The 21,388-nt window shown below is 43.8% G+C and overlaps 1 protein-coding gene across 2 annotated transcripts in view; it reads right to left on the bottom strand.

Annotated features, from left to right (window-relative positions):
• The window catches only part of LOC147894306 (thiamine pyrophosphokinase 1-like), an 87,584-nt gene extending 67,782 nt beyond the window's left edge, over positions 1-19,802 (bottom strand). For both annotated transcript variants that reach the window (XM_087385037.1, XM_087385038.1), the window contains exon 1: positions 19,245-19,802. In XM_087385037.1, coding sequence (XP_087241163.1) covers positions 19,245-19,638 — 394 coding nt within the window. In that variant the 5' untranslated portion in view covers positions 19,639-19,802. The remainder of the gene's footprint in view (positions 1-19,244) is intronic.
• Between the last annotated feature and the right edge of the window lie 1,586 nt (positions 19,803-21,388).

Genomic DNA, 21,388 nt, shown 5'->3' with positions numbered 1-21,388 from the left:
CAGTATACCGTGAGGGCGTAGCCCTCATCAAGAAGTTCAAATCCAAATCAAAAGACTCTTGGTCTTAAACTGATGTATGTCCGATTATGTTTTTTAGTTTTTAGACTACAATGTATGTATCTTAAAATAAATTGGAGTTGCTCTTGCACTCCCTTGGAGCTGCCTTGTGCCCTCCCTAAGCGGATGTACTAGCTCCTATTTTTCTTGTCCCATAGACATGTTGGTCTCCCGTGGACATTAGTAGACACTCTCTCTCTCTCTCTCTCTAGCAATACGAGAAGGTGGCAAGTACGAAATATGATCTTTGGGGCATATGTGATACAGACAGTACTCTACGGAGTAGAGGTATGGGGTGGGAGTATATCTCCATCAACGTGGAATGAGATAGAGAAAATGCAAAAGTCTTTCATTAGGAGGCACCTGGGCATCAAGGCTACTACACCATACTCTTTGTTACTCCTAGAGACAGGATGTATACCCATAGAGCTACATGCTCTGAAAAGAGTACTCAGATACATCACAAAGGTCAAGTGCATGGATAATGAAAGGCTACCAAAGAGAGCATGGAATGAAAGTCAGAAGCTTCAAAATACAAACAAGGGCAAGATTTTGACATCCGGATGGGCACAGGACCTAAAAAAATGGTTCAAGAAGTGGGAAGTAGAAGAGTATTTAAACTACTCTTCAGAGGAGATTGATGAAGAGGCTTTTCATTATGACCTGCTGAATGCACTACACAGGAAATGGCAAACAGCAGAAAACAAAGATAAATTTGAGTACTATCGCACATATATCAACCCTGAATATTGGTCAATTTATACAGGAAGGGAGACAACAACGCAGAAGTACATATGTACACCTATAGCAGTGCATAAACGGAGGGCTTTAGCCTCACTTCGCACCCGATCACACCAGCTGCAAATAGAAACAGGGGGATGGAAAAAGATGCCAAGGGAGAGTAGAATATGCCAACTATGTGATCAAGGTATGGTTGAAACAGAAGAACACATGGTAATGATATGCCCTCACTATGCACACATTAGGGAAGAGTTCAATCACCTCCTTGAGGGACATAACAAACTGGCTGATTTGCTGCATAAAGGGTCACCTTCAGCTTTAGGAACATTTGTGTATAAGCTCTTCAAGCATAGGAATCCACCTGAATCCTAGAAGGTGGTTTCTCTTTCCACCCTCCCATCTTCGGGAGGAGCTTTCATGTACTTGTGATATTGTATTGCTCAGGTCCCATAGGCCGGTTTTGGTCTTCAGAGGACGATAATATATTCTTCTTCTTCTTCTTCTTCTCTCTCTCTCTCTCTCTCTCTCTCTCTCTCCCACCCCAAGGAGGCTGTGAACCTGAGCACACAACTCCAAGCCCCCCTCCCAATTACTCTAGGCCCAAGAGCATACCCGCAACACCAAGAAAACACCCCGAGTGCCCCCCTGAAATGCCATTGGACCCGTGCACTCTGCTCCAGCTTTAAAAACAGGTCGTGACTACTCCATATCTGCGTCATCAGCCTAGGCTACATCGAGATGATCCGGGTGAGGTCAATGCTAGCTCGGTCTCACTACAATTACATGATCATTAACCATTGCATGTTACATTGGTGTCAAAGCTTCAGTATGTAATCCAACTTGACAACCGCGAGTGCATGGTTGTGTTAAGATTAGTAAAGTTCACACATCCAAGTGCTATGGATCAGGAAAGGAGAGAAGAATTTGACGAGTCTGACTTCCAAGACAAAGAGAGCCAAAAGGTATGCTTCTACTACGCACTCAAAAAATGATGGAGAAGCTTATGAAGCAAAATCGACATCTCTTGTCCTAGCTGGCAGAAAACTCATGGCAGCTAGAAGAAAAAAGTCGAGGGCTGGATGAAAAAAAAAGCAGCTTGAAGAAAAGGAGGGAGAAAGACTTGAAGCAGTCAAACGAGTCTCGGATTTCAAAACTGCTCTTATTGATGCAAGAGGATCACAAACATGAGGAGGCAATCCAACACGCAAAGAGGGGCCCAGACCGAGAAGCAACATAGACTAGACTGAGAGGCCATGTTGCTTCACAACAATAGATGTTGGCCACTATGCAGGCTAGCTTGAGTGCATCTCCCGAAGCCACACCAACCTCTACATCAAGAGGGTCACTCCCCTTAGCCAGTCCACTCCAAACTTCACCAAGTATGACAATAAGTGTAACCACTCAACTATTTTACAATCTGTTCATCAGTTTCTTTTAGCAAGGATTCAGGATGAACAAGACAAAGTCCATCTCGTGGCTCCTCATCTCACCTATGAGACGGTTACTTGGTGGAGACATTGGGCCAGTATCCATACTGACCCTACCACGCATGTCATAAATTTCTTTTGGGAATACATTTATGTCCGATCTTGAGTTGTGTTTTTTGCCACCCCAATATATGCTTAACCTAGAGGATGACATCTCTCGTTTGTCCCAGAATGGCTCACCTATGTTGTTTTACAGTAACAAGGTTCACACTAGCACAGCAATCGGTAGTGTCTGAAGACGACAAACTGAAGTAATTCATTAGAGGATTGGACTCCAACATTCGGTTCCCAGTATGGTGATAAGACAAAAAGCAATGGAAAGATGCACTCTATAGATAAGGGAAGGTAGACACTTGTACATACACATAGGGTAGCGATGGGGGGTTAACCAAGCCATGTTTTTAAGAAATTGGAATTCTACTGATGTAAATTTTGTGAGTAATGTACATATTTTTGCAAGGACAGTGGGAAGTGATGAAGAAATGCAATGTGGATGTACCAGGGGTTCTCAGAGCAAGTATCCAATGTGCATGTGTGGTTACAAGATGATATGTGTTTGTCATGCTTGTTCCCGAAGTCATATGTTATGATGGCATGAGTGTTTCATGTATTCGGAGTGTCGTGTTATTTTGTGGGTGTCAGGGTTGGGTGGATTATGTGGTTGGTCTGTGAGTAATCGGGCATTAAATGTTGGCAATGATGTGTGAACCTAAGGTTGGAATCATGTGCAATTAATGTTTGGTGTACAATTTGGGAAAAACATTGGAGAGTGGTAAATTCATACTGGTGACATGGCTGGATCAACAATGAGGTGGCTGGATTCATCTAGAACCAACAACGTGGACATGCATGAAGGTATGTCAGCTGACTCTACGTGCTTCTGAAAAGAGGATTGACGATGGTATGTGGGGGTGCTAAGAGAGACTGCCAGAAAAGGGTTGAATGCTGGAAGAGAAAGACGACAGGCTGCACGTAAGAGATTGAGGGACTGTGTGGTGTGATTGAAGCATGCTGGAGCACACTCTGCTGGACGATCTCATTGGATGGAGCTTGGCCCGAGGTGATAGGTTCTCTTCGTAGAGATTGCGTGGAGGCACTTGCTCGCTGACAGATTGATACACTGCTGTTCCTCCTGAATTATGATGTGGAAAGGCTGAACCGAGCAAGGAAAGGCCGATTTGCAGGTATACACTGAGGAGTGTGGCTGATACTTGACATGCTGGTTGCTGCTTTGATCGTGGAGAAAGGTTCTAAAGGAACTGAACCTTCTTCGACATGATGGTAGAAAATGCTGACGGGCAGTTGAGTTGTGTAGACAGAGAAACTCCTAGTGCTCAGAATACATTGTCTGGGGTGGCGTTGTGGCTCTCACTGGTGTTGACAGCCAGAAGAAGGCACCTTTTGCACATGCGTAGAGCAATTGATTTGTCTTGGGCTGTGTGACTGAGATTGAGGACGAGAAACAGGTCTGTTATTTTCAGATTTGTTACGAGGCTGAGGTAGATGGTGCAATCTGACAAGGACTGATTCATGGGTACTGCCAGAGCATTTACAGATTGTGTCTACGTGATACTCGTATACTTTTGTCACTCGTATGGAAGCTTGACTTAATTTCCAGTTTTGGTATTTTGTTTTTGTCGTTTATTGTGAGAGTTGTTTCGAGTCTCTGCACCTGGGTACAAATGCTCCATCTTCTTTGAAGGCAGTCCACTTGCTTCTGATCCCAACTGTTCTTGTGTGGTGGAAGATGAGAAATGTGTCTAAATTTGGAATTGGATGCATCTATGGTTGATGAGGTAGTTTTTTCTGAGGATTTCCACTTGGAGGAAGTGTTCTCTATTAAGCATGGTAAGTGTATGATGTTACACATGCCTTTACCATGGTCTTGACTGGCACATTGACTAGAGGTCTTTATAGACTTGATGCTTATGATAGATGTTTGGATGATGCTACACTTGCAGATGCACATGCCTTTGCTCTTGATTCTTCTACCATGGCAGATACCCATTTGTGAAATGAGAGGTTTGGACACCTCAACTTGGGGCTATGGTGAAGTTATATAAGGATGGGATGGTTGTTGATCTTCCCAAAATGCATATGCCTTCAAAGCATGTTTGTGACCCTTGCTTGCTTGGTAATATGTACCGTTCTGCGTTTCCCCAGGATGGGAGAGTTGGTGCCTCATGCAAGATCTGGTTCATAGTGATGTTTGTGGACCCATAAGGGTTGCAGCTCTTGGGGGATTCTATTATTTTGTCACATTTATTGATGACTTCACCAGGTACACTTGGATTTTCGCCTTGAAATCCAAATCTGAAGTTTAGTCATGCTTCAAGCATTTTATTACCTTGGCTGAGAATGAAAGTGGGCTGCACATTGCTCACCTTAGTACAGACAGGGGGGGTGAATATATGTCAAAGGAGTTTGCTGTTTTTTTGGCTTCTCATGGCATCCATCATCGATGCACGGTGCCTTATACTCCTCAACAGAATCCAGTGGCTGAGCGGAAGAATAGATCAATGATGGAGATGGCCAGGTGCATGTTGAAGGGGCAAACATTTGCCTAACAAGTTGTGGTTGGATGGCCGTCATGTGTGCTACTTACATTTTGAACAGATGTCCGACAAAGGCATTGCAGACCATCACACCTTATTAGGCTTGGACAGATCATAAGCCTCACATTTCTCACATGAGGACATTTGGATGCTTGGCATATGCCCATGTGCCTTCTCAGACACGCACTAAGTTGGATGATAAAGCTATCAAGTGCATTTTTATTGGGTATAGCTCATAGAGCAATGGCTATAAGCTCTACCAGCCCCGCACGGGCAAGTGTTTTGTCAGTCGAGATGTTGTGTTTGATGAATCTTCCACTATGCCTTTGTTGGACTGTCATAAACAACCCGTTGTTGATGCCCAAATATCTTTGACAGCTTGATGCCTTTGTTTCCGTCTAATGCTCATGATGATGTTCCATTTGAGGTTGTACCTCCTCCATCTGTTGGTCATTTGCAGCCACATGTGCAGCCAGATATTCAGCCTGATATGCCTCCGATTGATCAGGACAATTCGCATAGGGCTCTTGACTAGGAAAGAGATGAAATCCAGGAGCCCAAAAAGGTCCCCCGTTGGCTCCTTGCCACATTAAAAGACAGCAAACAAGATACTCCTCTGCCAGCCCATACTAGAGCCTTTGTCCGGAAAGAGCATGCTAGTTTTGTTGCTTATGCATTGGTTGCTACAGCATGCGATGAAGAGCCATTATGCCATAATGATGCCTTTCAAAATGATTGTTGGTTGGAGGCTATGCAAGCTGAATTGGATTCTATCTATCAGAGTAACACTTGGGAGTTGTGTGACTTGCCTCCTGGCAAGAATGCCATTGGAACTAAGTGGGTTTATAAAATTAAACGGAAACCATTACAAAGCCCATCTTGCTGATACCACTGTTGGGTATGGCAAGCAATGGAAGCTCAGAAATGAGTGGGAGAAAGCCAAAAACGAGCTACTATGTTGAAAATGCTGCTACAATGAAAAGAGGCTCAAGAGAGAGCCAATATGACAAAACCCTAGGGCTAAATGCCCTAATTGGACTAAGTGTCCTAATTGAACTAGGTGGTACATGAACTAACTGTACCAACAAACCTAACTAACTGTAACTAGGCCTACAAGGTACATACCAAGGAATAAGTGGCACCTATGGATAGCGTCCGATAGCCCATAGAATGGCCTACATTTGCCAGGCCTAGTTCTTACATGGACGGATTCTCGGCACATGCAGCACCTTTGAAAGGGGTAAAACATGCCAACAGAAGATTTTAGCCACCAATGCAGCTTTATAAGCCTTCCACAACTTCTAAAGGTTGGCTAACACAGCTCCATTCATGAAGATAGCGTCATGGGATGATCCTTTCTTGGTCAACAGATGTAAGTAACGTGGCCATTGGGATAATATTACAGCAAGAAGATAGACCCGAGTTTACTACAGTCAAAAGTTAAATGACACCGATAAAAATTATACATTGTATGATAGAGAGTTGCTCAGAGTTATTCAAGCATTGAAGCATTGGAAGCCTTTCCTCTATGTAAAGACTTTCACGGTGAAGACAAATCACCAAGTCCTCAAATGGCTTCAAACAATAGCAAGCTCACAGTGGAGTGATCGACAATCCACATGAAGTCAGATACTTCAACAGTTTGGGGTTTGATTGACTACGTCCCTGTCAAGAATAGCCCCGTCGTCGATGCTCTTAGTTGGAAACCTAGATCTAGACAATTCAAGGGGCCGCTGTATTAGAGATAGAAGGGAAGGACCTCGACAGTATGAAGCCACAGTATGGGGATTCAGTGGAGTTCGGCACTCGGTTTCGTTTGCCACCACTCTCGCTCCCGGCCATTATTCAGTTCAACATGAATGGCTTTTCTACATAAACAGATTATGTGTGCTTAAAGAAAAACAACAGGCACTTCTCCATGATGCCCACGACTCCCTTGCAAGTTGCCCATGTGTTAGTCTCTCAAGACCTAGGTTCACCCCCCCAATGCTCTCCTCATATGGGGGCTCACAAACGGGGAGGTGACCTCTATTCCAACATGACAAGCTATAGGGAAGCCACCTGTTTTCGGATCTCAAGGCTCACCGCCTAGAGAGATTCTGAAACAATAGCTAGAAACCAAGATGGTGGTCTATACATCCAACGAATACCCCTTGCAGCGGAGAGGGTGTAGAAGATTCATGCCGGCCATGCCAAGCGAAAGTACTCCTGCCTTTCAGCCAGTCGCTCTTGAACCTAGAGTACCGCGCTCCCAAATGGCGCACAAAGTGAAAATGATATCCTACCAGATGGCTACTAGGGTAGCCGTCGGAGAAACCGGCTGGCCTCCCATCACCCGACTGCACCAAGTGACCCAGATGTTCCAAGCAGTAATGATGGATATTGTCTCCCACACACTATCCTCCGGTAGAGGGGGTGGGTGTGAACAGGAGGGCTGAGATGCATCATGGATCTCTATACGGGAGACCTGATGTCCATGCATCATGTGTGTTGGTGAAACAGGATCAATCGAGAAGGTGTGTCCTCCCTCAATGAGCCCAGCTACCATGCCCCAAGTGAAGTCTCTACTCATCCTCTGTGTGCTAGCCACAATCCTGAGGGATCTGCGCAACACTGAGGTCTTGGTTGGTGGCTGGAGCTGTTTCTAAAGATGCTTAGGCTTGGAAAATGCTATGGCAGCCTACTTGATAGGGACACCTAGGCCACATCTGACGTCCTTGCCAGCCTCAACAAAATATGCCTAGTCTTGATTGAAAATTTTGGCAATTTGGAAGCCACAAATGTGGTCCTACTAGCTGAAAATCACGTGGACAGCTTTTCTAAATGGAGACTTGTTGGAAGAGGTTTATGTCAAACAACCTCCTGGCTTTAAAATTTCGGGTAATGCACATAAAGTTTGCAAGCTGAATAAAGCTTTGTATGGGCTGAAACAAGCCCCACGTGCATGGTACTCCAAGATTGATGCCTTTTTGACCAGCAAGGGGCTTCATAACAGTCCAACTGAAAGTACCCTCTACATCAAGAAGGATGGGGAGGATATTTTGGTCATCATTCTTTATGTAGATGACATGCTGCACACAGGGTCACATGAATAAGAAATTGCAGATTTCAAAGCTAAATTGAAAGCTACATTTGACATGTCAGATTTGGGCATGTTACATTTTTATTTGGGGATCCAGTTTATACAAGAGAGACGTGGAATTATTATGTCTCAATCCAAGTATGTGCAAAAACTCTTAGATCGGTTCAACATGCAAGATTGCAAGCCTACATGTTACGCTCAAGTTGAGGCAACTCGGAAGGGTCAGTCGACATTTTCCTTTAAAGGATCAATGTTTGTATTATATTTGTTTGGGCTTCACGTAAAATATCAAAAAGGAATCAAGGTCAAGGTCCTTGGTGAGGGTGACATGGCACAAGACTAGGTGGATCTAAGGCTAAGGGGTCTAAATGCATTAAATGGGCCAAGGAGCAAATGATTTCAATGATATCCCAAGAGAGGGGTAAATGATGCATTGAGGAGATGCCCTCAAATGTAGACATGTGGCATACTAGATCCATCTAGGGAATTGTAGGCTTTGGTATTCAGCATGCAGGTACTTCTTACGTGGGTGATTTTTTTGATGAGCTTGTTGAACCAGAGAAATGGCTAGGCGGTTATTCATCGTGCCATCACCTGTTAATTTGTATTCGTCTAATTAGTGGTCTTGGCTGAGCATATAGTTTTTGGTTGTGATACTACAGCCACTCCATGGAGCCAAGGCTGAAGCTTACTATGTATGATGCAAGTGAATCAGTAGATGCCACAATCTACAGCCAAGCTATCACATGCCTCATTTACTTGCGCAATACACGCCCCGATATTCAGTTTGCAGTATCTCAGGTGAGCAAGTATATGCACAATCCAAAGACAGCACATTGGCAAGGTGTCAAACGCATCTTCCATTACTTGCAAGGCACAAAGTCTTATGGCTTGATGTTTCTCGGGGGGGGTGACTTGCAGATACATGCTTACAGTGACTCAGATTGGGCTGGAGATTAGAACACTAGGCACTCCACAAATGGTAATTGTTTCTTTTCGGGACATGCTTGCATTTCTTGGCTCAGCAAGAAACAATCTACTGTGGCTACTTCCTCATGTGAAACTGAGTATAGGGCAGCTTTCACAGTGACAGTTGAGTGTGTGTGGCTACGCCGCTTATTTGCTGATATTGAGGTTCATTATCACTATGTCAGAGAGAAGTTGATGCAGAGGAGATCAGTATGATCTATGTCTCCACACATGACAATGTTGCAAACATCTTCAGCAAAGCTCTTCCACGTGAGAAGTTTGAGGCATTTCGCAATGCCCTGAACTTATCTCCTTTTGGTGATTGATCTTTTCCTTGTACATCATCAAATTGGCACTGCAAGGGGGGTGTTGGAATTATCGCCATAATTCATGGCAGTGACCGATGTGTAGTCAATAAGTGAGTTAGGGGCACTTTTCCCTCATTAGAGGTTTTTCCCCCTAACCACAATTAGGATCCCTAACTACGGTTAGTGGATAGGTTTAGGTTTTGTCACTTGGACAAAACCTTCACCTCTTGTATGTTTTGCTCTCTCTTCTATTCAGTACGTTTGTAATTTGCTCTCAATCTCTTTTTTTGTTCACATTCGTCATATATAACAATCTTCATAGATGGCCGTTACCCGGAGGGCTCATCTGTTTCCCACATGGAGGGGGAACGAGTACAATGGACTATCTCATGGTTTCGCCAACCTTTGTGTCGCATGTACATGATCTTATTGTCCCTCCCCCTCCACTTGGCAGCACTAACCATTCATATTTGACATTCACCATCTCGACCACCATGCCAACCATAGGACGGGACCCTCTAGCCTCCACCCATGTTCAGATACACTTTGGCCATGCCCTGTGAGACATAAACCAAAAATCACTTGCCCTTCATAAGAAACTTAGTTCTTGGTATATGAATAAGTAATGATGCAAACAAGGATTAATATCAGGTAGAAAATCATATTGCCATGGTTTTTCAAGAGTCATGTCCACTTATGCTAACAGCTGGCGGATGACAATCTCTGCCTAAGAACATCTTGTCCCGATCGTCCTCGATCAGCATCTATAGCTTCGAACCTCCGATTCTGTAAAGTGAGAACCTTGTGGCCACTCCACATAGCTCTCCACCAACTAACTCTTTCTAGAAACCCTAGAACTGCTCCCACCTGTCTTCGGAACCAAACTCTCATTGAGCTCCACCCAGGTGAGCCAACCAAGGAAACCTGTAATCCCTCGTGTTCCTTGTTTAGCAACATGGCGATAGATTCTCTCTTTCCTAATGTCATCATGAATGACAATTCTAGGCAGTAACTATTCATGTGGCATGGTTGGTCAAAAGCTTGCGGTCTCTGCCCATGGAATGTGTGGAAGAACTGAATTTGCAATCATCCCGATGATCAATGATGGTGCCTCAGCATCTCTGAGCACACAATCTTTGACCTCATCTGGATCTGACTTCATCACTACCTTGCATGTCATGTCTTTAAGGTCCTCGGGCCTGCAACACCCTCAGTAGTCTAACAGAGTTTTACCATGACCATGTGACTCCGTAGCTTTCTCATCCATATTGGGTAGTTATTCCCATCTAGCATCCCTTTCTCCTCGAAATTTGGAATAGGGTCATGGGTTCTTCTGTAGATTCCCTAAACCTTCCATCGACCTTCCACTCACTATAAATCTCTCTTGAGAAACCCACACCTCCTGAATTGAAGTCACCTTTCTTGAAGTAAGCTCTACTTGGCTTTGACACCAAGGATGTTTATTACGTACATTTCCTAAACTACTACTGCAGATCACGAAAGTAGCACCAACTTAGTTCCACCCAGCCAATTTCTATTGAAGCGTGAGAGCTCACAGAGAAATCAAAATCGAATCACATCAAAGTTCCTTCTCCTTCTCTCACCAACTCCAACAAGCCCCATCTCCCTAGATGGATCTAGATGCCACATGTCATCATCATAGGGCCTTCCTAATGCATCTTTTCACCCCTCTCTTGGGATACTTTAATTCCAATTGCCCCTAGGCACATTGCTTGCATTAGGCCCTTAGCCTTAGACCCACCTAGTCTGGTGCTATCAGCCCTCACCTAGGACCTTGGCATTAATTCCCTCACGATCATTTACATGAAGCGCAAACAGATATATTACAAACATAGATCCTTTAAGGGAAATGTCGACTGATTCTTCCGAGGTCATGCTACCTCGGCTAGAGCGTAACATTTCTTCCCTCGTCAGACATCAGCGTCCTCGATGATAAAATATGGGAACACTCTCCGCAACTAGTATACGGATTCCCAAGTAGCTTCTGATAGAGGCTGACCATGCCATGCAACCAACACCGTGGGTATCTTCCGATTTCGCACTTGCATTGTTCCTCGGTCCAGGATTCTTGTTGGTTTGCGTCTTGCATTATCCTCTATCTCTTGAAACAAAACCACACCTTCGAGTAGTGAGTCACCAGTATGCAAAAATTTCTTTAAACGAGAAACATGAAACACTGGGTGCACCTTGCAACCCTGTGGCAATTCTAATTTATAGGCTACCTTGCCTTTTCTCTTTAGAATTAACCACGGCCCACAGTATCGAGGTGATAACTTAGCATACTCTCCTGAAGTTAACGACTTCGAGTGCGAAGGAACTCTGAGAAAAACTTTTTCTCCTTCCTTAAATTCTCTTATAGACCGGTTTTCATCCGCATACCCCTTTGCTCTATCCATAGCCTGGCGGATATTAGCTCTCGCAAGTGCTAGCATCTCCCGTATCTGAACCACAAAGTTCACGGCACTAGGCACTCTCTGAGGTATTCCAACTGTAGTTGGATTTGCTGGTCTATAACCATAATTCAATTCAAACGGACTAAACTTCGTAGAGGAATGTTTTCTATCATTGTAGGCAAACTCTAACAATGGCAACCACTTGTCCCAAGTATGTTGCCTCAATGACACATATGCCCTCAGCATATCCTCTAAAATCTGGTTGACTCTCTCTGTCTAACCATTCGTTTCAGGATGATCCCCACTACTCATTCCCAACTCAGTCCTTAGTGTCTCAAATACCGCTGTCCAAAAATGACCGATAAATCTGACATCTCTGTCTAACACTATGGATCTAGGCAATCCATGCAGACGAAATATATGTCTAATAAACAAATCCGCCACTTGCGGGGCACTAACAGACTCTCTAGTCGGAATGAAGTGAGCCATCTTGGTTAGACGATCAACCACCACAAGGATAGAATCATATCCACCTTGTGTCGTAGGCAGCCCTACAATAAAGTCCATGGAAATGCTCTCCCACTTACTTAGTGGTATCTCCAAGGGCTGTAAAAGTCTGAGTGGCTTCACCCGCTCGACCTTGCTTACCTAACACGAAAAACACCGTGTCACATATTCATGAATATGCTTTTTCATCTTTGGCCAAAAGAAATCTCGCTTCATGAGATCATATGTCTTCTCGACTCTTGGATGTCCCGCACATGGGCTATCATGGCACTGTCGAATGACTCTCTGCCTGAGATCATTCTGACTAGGTACTACTACCTTGCCATTTCTTTTTAGCATACCATCCCTTATGGCATATCTTGCATATGTTTGGCCTTTTCTGGATGCCAGGTCATCCTTTTCTTCCCCGGGTCTAAACACATGAGCTTTAGGCCATAAGCTCTGGACAAACTCGTCCACCTTTTGAGTTTCTCTAATCTCGGTCATTAGAGGTAAAACTCATATTGTGCATAATGCGAGACAACGCATCAGCAACCTTATTATCTTCGGTACCGAATCGTCAAATTAAACTCCTGCATGAGCTCTGTCCACCTAGCTTGGCAGCCCCTCAAGTCAAGTTGTTTACAAAAATGTTTCAGAGTATCATGATCCACATCCACATAAAACTCTGAATACAAATAATGCCTCCATGTTTTCAAAGCATGGATAACAGCATACAACTCCAATTCATGAGTTGGCCAATTCCTTTGGGAGGAAGAAAGCTTCTTACTTTCAAAGGCTACTGGCCTTCCCTCTTGAAGGAGAACTGCTCCTACCGCAATGCCACTTGCATCGGTTTCCAGGAATAACGGTTTCTGGGGATCAACTATTTTTAACACCGATCCTGTGACCACAACTTGTTTTATGGTGTTAAAACTTTCTTGTTGATTCTGTCCCCATATAAAAGGTACTTTATCTGAGGTCAGATCAGTCAATGGCGATACTATTTCGGAATATCCTTTGATATGCCTTCTATAAAATTGGACAAATCCCAAGAATGATCGCCAAGCGGTCAGACTCTGAGGGATTGGCCAAGTCAGTATCGCAGCCACTTTCTTTGGGTCCATTTCTACCCCCTTTGGAGTAATTATGAATCCCAAATATTCAAGTCTAACCATACACAGTATAGTTTTCTTTTTATTTACATAAAGACTGGCTTTCCTCAAAGTACTGAACAATATTCTTAAGTGTTCACGATGCTCAATAATACTTTTATTGAACACTAAAATATCGTCAATAAAATGTACTACAAACTTTCCGATATACGGACGTAGTAAATCGTTCATAAGCATGACGAATGTGGCTGGAGCATTGGTAAGTCCGAAGGGCATTACCAAAAACTCATAATGACCAAACTTGCTTCTGAAAGCGGTTTTATGCACATCCTCGGCTCTAATCCGGATCTGATGGTAGCCACATTTAAGATCTATCTTGCTGAAAATCACGGCTCCATGTAATGCATCTAGCAAATCATCAATCCGAGCCATCAGATACCTGTGCTTAACAGTGATATTATTCAATGCTCTGTAATCTATACAGAGGCGAAATGTATCATCCTTTTTCTTCTTTAATATCACTGGCGAAGCAAAAGGTGAGAAACTTGAATCTGCCCCAACTTGAGGTATTCTTCTAGTTGTCTACGCACCTCCGCTTCTTCAGTAAAACTCATTCTATAGGGAGGTCTATTTACATGTTCTGCCCCCGGGATCAGTTCAATCTTATGCAGAACATTCCGCTTTGAGGTAACCCACAAGGTAACTCATCCCTAAAACATTCAGAGAACTCCTCTGCTATTAGATTAGCCAGCTTGGCCATCTCACCACTTTGAATAACATCAGTGCTAGCCGAAGAATCATCAACCGGCTCTACCGATGCCGTACAAAAAAATAAAAACTCTTCTTAAGCTTTTCGGATTTCCATCACGGGAACCAACGGTCCCTGAGGTATATCTGTTTCACCTCGTAAGACATAAAGCACATCATTCATCTTGAATTGATATACGTGCTTTTTCCAATCAATGGCTGGATTCTTCCTAGAATGCCACGCCATATCCAGGGCTATATCTGCATGAGCAAGCTTAGTCGTTTCAAAATCAAGCTTCTCAGCATAGTCCTGAATACGAAGCTCCAACTAGGTAACCCTTTGGTTCCATACTTCAGTTGAACTTCCATCTGCCATCCTGACTGTATACGCATAGTCAGATGGGCTAGTCTTTAACTTCAGCCTCTTCACGAGCTTGGAGTTAATTACATTGTGAGTTGACGCCGAGTCAAACAACACAATGACATCATGATTGGCCACTTGCCCTTTCATCTTAATTAACTCCGTATCATTAAAGGCTGTATACCCCGTTGCTGCGGGCTTAGATAAGATGTTATCAGGTGCACTCATTACTAGCTTAGCAACAGACACACATAACAAACAAGGTACTGACCTCTGAGAAGATCCCGCTAGCTGAATCTGCAACTATTCCGCACTGGGACTTCCCTCCATTTCCACGTCGCATTATGAGACTACCATCTCAGCCATCCGTCGATCCTTATTTCGTGGACAATCCTTCCATTGATGAGGCTGAAGGCAATCAAAACACAAGCCTTCTCTCCTCGCTTTTTCTCTTTGCTCTGGGTTTAAGGGAGACTTTGACCAAGCCCGGGCTGCCATTGGTGTTACTTTCCTCTTCACTCCAATGGTGGTACTTGATTTAGGATTTCAGCTGGTTTCGCCTGCTTGGCTTGACCACTCGGCTGAGAACCACTCCCTTTACTAATCCACTTCTTCTTAAACCCAGATTTCTTCTCGTATCCATATTGGGTTCCGACCTGCGCAAACCCACTTGGCCTACTACCCTTGGCATCTTCATAGTTCAGGGCTATGGCTATTGCATCATCCAACGTGTTCGCATACTTAGCCCGAACTTTCATTTTAATCCGATCATTCAATCCAAATATGAAATCTTTCACTTGGATTGATTGAGGTAGGGGTTCATCAATCTTCATTACGCTCTCTCGAAACTTATCAGTGTATTCTGCCACTGACAAATTTATCTGACGAAGGTTTCTATACTGATCCCACGCTCGGGATGCTTCGTCAGGAGGTAAGAAGTGTTTCCTAAATTCCCTTTTAAATCCCTCTCAGGTAGTGGATGCAATACCATCTTTCTATTGTTTAATCCACCACCGATCTGCTGCCTCACTAAACATGTGGGTGGCCTCGTGGATTTTCTTGATATCATTTCTGATTTCACAAATGGCAAACGCCTCGTCCCATTTGTGCAACCAGGTCTCAATGATATGGGAACTACTCTCATTCATCCGACCAGAATACTTTTCCGGCCTATTATTGGCAATATTAGGTACTTTAGCCCTCCTAGGCTCGACCATATGGACACTAGACTCCGGTTCCATCGGAGCCTTTCCTTTCTCATCTCGAGAAGGTCTAGCAGACATACTGTGTATCACTCTTCTAAGTTCAGACTGCCCTGCATTTGCCTGTAACTGTTGCGCTAATAACTGCTGCAAGGCATCCTCAAGTAATGCAATCCTGTCAAATAAGGTATGAACTACTAGGCGCGACACCTGCTGGGTCGGCCGGACTCCTGACTCACCAGGGTCCCTCCTAAAAGCTCCTTCTTCTGCTTCCATTCAGGTCAATGGGTGTTTTTTTTTTTTAAATAAATAAAACACCGCTAGAACACTGTATTTACAAACCGACAAAATTATGACACAATTCCCTATACTAGGGAATACCTGCAATCTGACAACTATACTGACTATGTAATTGACACAGGCATATATCCAAATATCGCTTTTCCCTATACTAGGGAAATTCCGGCAAATCAACTGTGACTGAAGCACACAGGCATAGTCTCAAAGACTGTCCATCCCAAGTCTGCTACAACCACAAAAGCCTAATCTGTTTCTAACAAAACAGAAATGACAAAAACAAAGGGGAAAATGCGTAAAGTGCTCCCTGGTCTTTCTCCTGCCACCCGATTTAATACCCCTGGAGTCTTCACATAGCGCAAATGTCCCGAAGCCTTCTTCTACTAAAGCCTTTGCAAGTCTCTAGGTTTCTGCAAAACTCTGTGTTTCTAACAGGAAATTAACTGACAGCAGATAAGTGGAAACTGGTGGCCAAAGAAAACTTCTCTTTTTTTTTTTTTCCACAGTAATTGGATGGATAACTGTCTGGTTACACTAAGTGGACCAACTGGCTCTAGTTTGGTGAACAGATTGGTACCACCAATTGATACGCTCCTCAACTAGAGTCTGCTGCGCTGACGACTCCTCCTGTCACCTGTCTTCCGTCTAGCTGACGGGAACCCTGCTCTCTGTTCCTCGTCAATCAATTTCTCTCAAGCCGAGTTTCTTCGTAGATAAGGCCACTTATACACTTGACACCTCGCTTATCGCTTATCATCCCATCAACTGCATCTGTTCTGTCGAATTCCTTCGTCACAATTCACGAACTAATTCACTATCTGTATTTCGTCAAGTCAGTCCGTTGCATGGAGGTCACGAGCCCCTTGACTCTTTTCTCCGTTTGGCGTCACGCGTAGCAGAGTCGTCCTGTGCTCCTCAACTGTCTTTTTCGTCAACCTGCCTTACGGGAACCCTTCGCTCCAGCGACAGGTTATAAGCCTGGAGCTTGGCTGTTTTGTCGTCGCGTATCCCGCGCCTGCACCTCCTTCATACGTGACTTCCTGAGTACAAGAGATGATTTCGACTTCACTTCAAATCAGCAAACAATAGTCTGTTCGTAGTTTCTTCACAACTCACGAACCCGTAGTCAACCATATGCTTCCCGTTCCGTTGGATCACACAGATCCCCTCTCTTACCTAGCCTACGCTCTGATACCAAATATTACGTACATTTCCTAAACTACTACTGCAGATCACGGGAGTAGCACCAACTTAGTTCCACCCAGCCAATTCCTGTTGAAGCGTGAGAGCTCACAGAGAAATCAAAATCGAATCACATCAAAGTTCCTTCTCCTTCTCTCACTAACTCCAACAAGCCCCATCTCCCTAGATGGATCTAGATGCCACATGTCATCATCATAGGGCCTTCCTAATGCATCTTTTCACCCCCCTCTTGGGATACTTTAATTCCAATTGCCCCTAGGCACATTGCTTGCATTAGGCCCTTAGCCTTAGACCCACCTAGTCTGGTGCTATCAGCCCTCACCTAGGACGCTGGAACAATGTTTCAAGCGTTGAAAACTATGTAGTTTTTAGCCAAATCAAGTACACCTGGATCACGTTCAATTTATGATAGAATTCTAGGGTATACACGAGGTGCTCTGGAAATCTGTATGCATCCCAATAAGCAACTGTAGACATTTAGCTCAGTCAATTGGTTAAAATGTGATTGCCTTATGGCTGTTCTTAAGATTAGCCGGATTTTATAGAAAACGCCACCTGATGTATCTTGACAGTACTGCCCTTATGAGTGGCTTCTTGGAAGAAAATCAGCCACAAGCAAAGGAATGGTCGAACAACAAAAATCTGCAGCACCTTAACGGTTGCTCCGGTTACTTGAAGATGGTTTATCCTGACAAGCCATTTATGGCAGAAATTGAGTAAATTGCATTGCAGGGGGAGCACAAAACATACAAATGGCATTCGAGAGCAAGAAACACCCCAGCACAGCAGAAGTGCTTAACAAGAGTTTTGTAACCCACCCTACTCTAAAGTATCTTCACTACAACATTTCTAGGGGGAAATTTCTTGGGCCACTCACCCATTGCCCTTTTATACTCATTTTCTGCCCATGTACTCATATATTACGTGTTAAGTTCACAATGAGCTAAATTTAGGAACCTGCCACATCAGGTGGTTAACTCGATGCCCTCTTTCAGATTGATTCATGCCAAAATACAATGCCATAAATATTATCGTGATTCGTGCATGATGCATCTTTTGAGCCTTGTTGTGAAGAAGAGAAGCCTCTTATAAGACTTAAGAAAACTTAGAAAACCTGCAGACCTCCAATTGGTTTGGACGAAACCAGTGGAGAAATATCCTCACTGGAAATCATCTCCAACATCACTCTACAAGCTATAGACAGATTTGGGCAGAGATGACAGAAACTTTGTAGAGTTTGTAGGATGAAGTTGTCAAGCCTACAAGCAAAACAACTTCAAGCCTACAAGCAAAAGAGCGTGGACTTTTCTCAGATTCTGGATCGTGGCAGTTTATTTTAGTATGTATGACTATCAAGACATTTCCCAAGACTGGGATCTGACATTGCTGGCTCTCCACCTATTGTATTTATTTGATTTTCCTTTTTCTTTTTCTGATCAAGAGCTATGCGACCTTGGATCTTCCCACCTAATATTTTTATAATAGCTTTTGACTTTGACTGTGGCATTTTATTTTGGTTAGCAGTGTATGACATGGTGGCATAATGGCTTTCATGCATTTGTCCAGACTAACATGTGCACTCGCTGGTCCCTCAACCATTGTTTTTCCTAGATTTTCCTTTTTAATTTTTATCATGCTTGGGTTGAGTGAGTTATGACTTCCTCACATAACTGACCAGTTGATTTCAGTCCCCCTCTTGTTGAGGAATAATGTGTTCAAATCTGTTTGAAAAAAGGGCACGGAAAGTCTCAAGACAAGTGAAGAGTGAGTTTGGGCTGATTCATGTTCTTCAGCACTAGACTAAAATCAAGGATGACCTTTTGGAAAAGAACTGGATTTAAACAATTTAAGAAAATGTTAAGGTAGTCAATATGCTGGCCACCCATGGGGTAAGAAGACCTGTGAGCTTGTTAACAGGCATTATGGTTAGCCGAAGCTCCAAATGGATGTTAGAGGCATTTCCTAAAGCGAGTTAAATAACCAATTTCTTCTCTTATTAAGAGCAACTCTAGAGCTGCCTTGCAAAGAATGGCATTGACACGGTACACGACAAAAATTGCAAAAGAAAGGATAGATACTACATTTAACTGCAGAGACTACTTGTGGAAACGCGATGAGTCTGTTTCTTATTGGTTTTTGAAAGCGATCGTGAAACTATATACTATGATGAACGCAAGCAAGATGAGCGAATGCAATCCTTTGAATAGGATTGAGCTTTACTTGTTGAAGCGGTTGCAGAACTTTGACTGTCCAAACGATCGACAGGCTTGAGTAGAGAGAGGGAGGCGCTGTCCTTTGTGCTCTGTGAGGACTCGAAAGCTCTTCCATTCGAAGGTCTAGAAGATCGACACAGTTGTGTGATTATGGCACGCTTCCAATTGCCGCAATCTCTGAAAGAAAATTGTCCTCCAATGCATGGCCAGGGAGGATGCGAAATTGGGGAAAGCTGAGGGAGTAGTCTCAACCCAAGAAGGGGGAAGACTAGTGTACGTTCCTGGCAAGCGCAGGCGAAGGGAGGAAAGGGAGGCATGGAAGGAGGAGGCAGGGGAGAAATGAAGAAGTGGGCGAAGCAAGGTGGGATTTTGCGGGCAGCTTTGGAAGGCAGAAGAAGCATTGAGGGAAGAAAGGAGGAGATTTGGCAAAGTGGGCGATCTCTGCGTTTCAATGTTGCGTGAGAATATAGCTCCCACTCGCAACAAGGTGGCAAACCAATACTAGAGGCTAGCCTAGTCACTAGAGCCCCTGGATTTCCTACCTCTAGCAACTCATAACCCCACAAGGTCGGGATCCCACTATCTTTTGGGGTGTCATTATACGTCCTCTCTCATAAGCACTACGGACTTTATGGCTTCCCTTGCCCTCGTACCTTCTCAACGTGGCCTGAGGGCCCAAGATTGAAAACATCAATAAACCCCTTTCATTTACACTTAGGTGTACGTAGCTCCATACATATTTCGAATAACTTGTGAAAGGAAACAATAGGTGTAAATTGGAAGGAAAGGAAAAGAGAAAAAGCAAGTGAAGGTGAAGGAATATCGAGAAAGGTACATGAGTGAAAGAGAGGAGAGAAAAGAGGTGAAAAGGTGTGTGTGTGTGTGTGTGTGTGTGTGGTGGATGGACCATTAAATAAAAGTGAGGACAAGTGCCTATTTTGGTAAAAGTAATATAAATGTGGTGTCATACAAAAGACAAAGAGAGCCTCCATCTTTAGAGAGAGATACCTAACAAAAGACAAAAGAGTCAAATTGACCAATGAACTAACTTCAAAACTATGGCCCTGATTAGCAACTCACTAACTAAGTCATCCCTTAGGACCTTTACAAGGCCAATTATGGCACCGCCCAAAAAAGGTCATACATGATGTGCCACCATGATTGCTCGCCCCCACTTGTCTTCACCTCACGCTCAAGCTCGGCTCGGATGCGACGACAACCACATAGGATTGTTGCCGTTGCACAATGTCCAAATAGGGCCAACTTTTCTTTGGTAGTCCCCATGAAAGATAGGCTGGCTATTGGTTGCAATTGGTTTTTGGTTTCTTCCCCAGCTCCGGTTGGTGGGCAGGGTGAGGTGTCAGATGAAGTCTTTGTCCGCGGACGTGTTTGCGCTCGAATACTCTTCTCAAACGTCAGTTGATGCCCCTGCTCAGCATGGATGGCCTCCGCCTCATCTGAACCCACCCTTAGTTAATTAGTTGGCACATGGGTTTTTTTAAATGATGGGCTTTACATATAGGTAAGGCAAGTTTCACACCCGTTCAAACAAGTGTCTATCGAGGGCACCTTGCTATTGTTGTGGCAGGCAGGATCCCATTTGCCTATGAAAAAGTGCATCTTCAAAATCTAGTCCAACATCAATAGGTCGCCTACTATGCGGACAGTGGATAAAATTATGAGTTTAGCTCTACATCCCTCTACTTAATTTTGAATGGAACACCCGTCCAAAGTGAAATGCTCACTTCACCAATCTAGACACAAGTGAAACAAGCCTAAGGCCCAATAAATGCCACCCAATCCCAAATGTGTGCCCAATGTTGTAAGGGCAAGCTATGGCGGCCTCAATGTGTAGGGTGTTTACACACCACCCAAGTGAGAGCCTTACAAAGAGTTAGTATTCAATGCATGTTAACAATTTTAAATAGAGGACTCAAACTCTGCTTGAATTTGATTGGTTGGTTGGGTGCCTAAGTTTGGATAGCCAACTATGGCTGCCCAAGAAATTACTTATCATGGGCACTAGTTACTGACCACCTCAACATAATAAATGGAAAGAGGTTTGGCAATGTATAGAGGGTTCTACCCGCAAACAAGGTTTTTAAAACTTTAATTGGCCCACATCAACCTGCCCATCCTTGGCAGGATTGG

Source organism: Dipteris shenzhenensis, chromosome 14 (assembly GCF_047967505.1).
Source record: "Dipteris shenzhenensis isolate YYH24624 ecotype China chromosome 14, Dip_SZ_1.0, whole genome shotgun sequence".
Taxonomy (NCBI): domain Eukaryota; kingdom Viridiplantae; phylum Streptophyta; class Polypodiopsida; order Gleicheniales; family Dipteridaceae; genus Dipteris; species Dipteris shenzhenensis.
The sequence above is the reverse complement of the archived record's forward strand: the minus strand, read 5'-3'. Positions and strand labels throughout refer to the sequence as shown.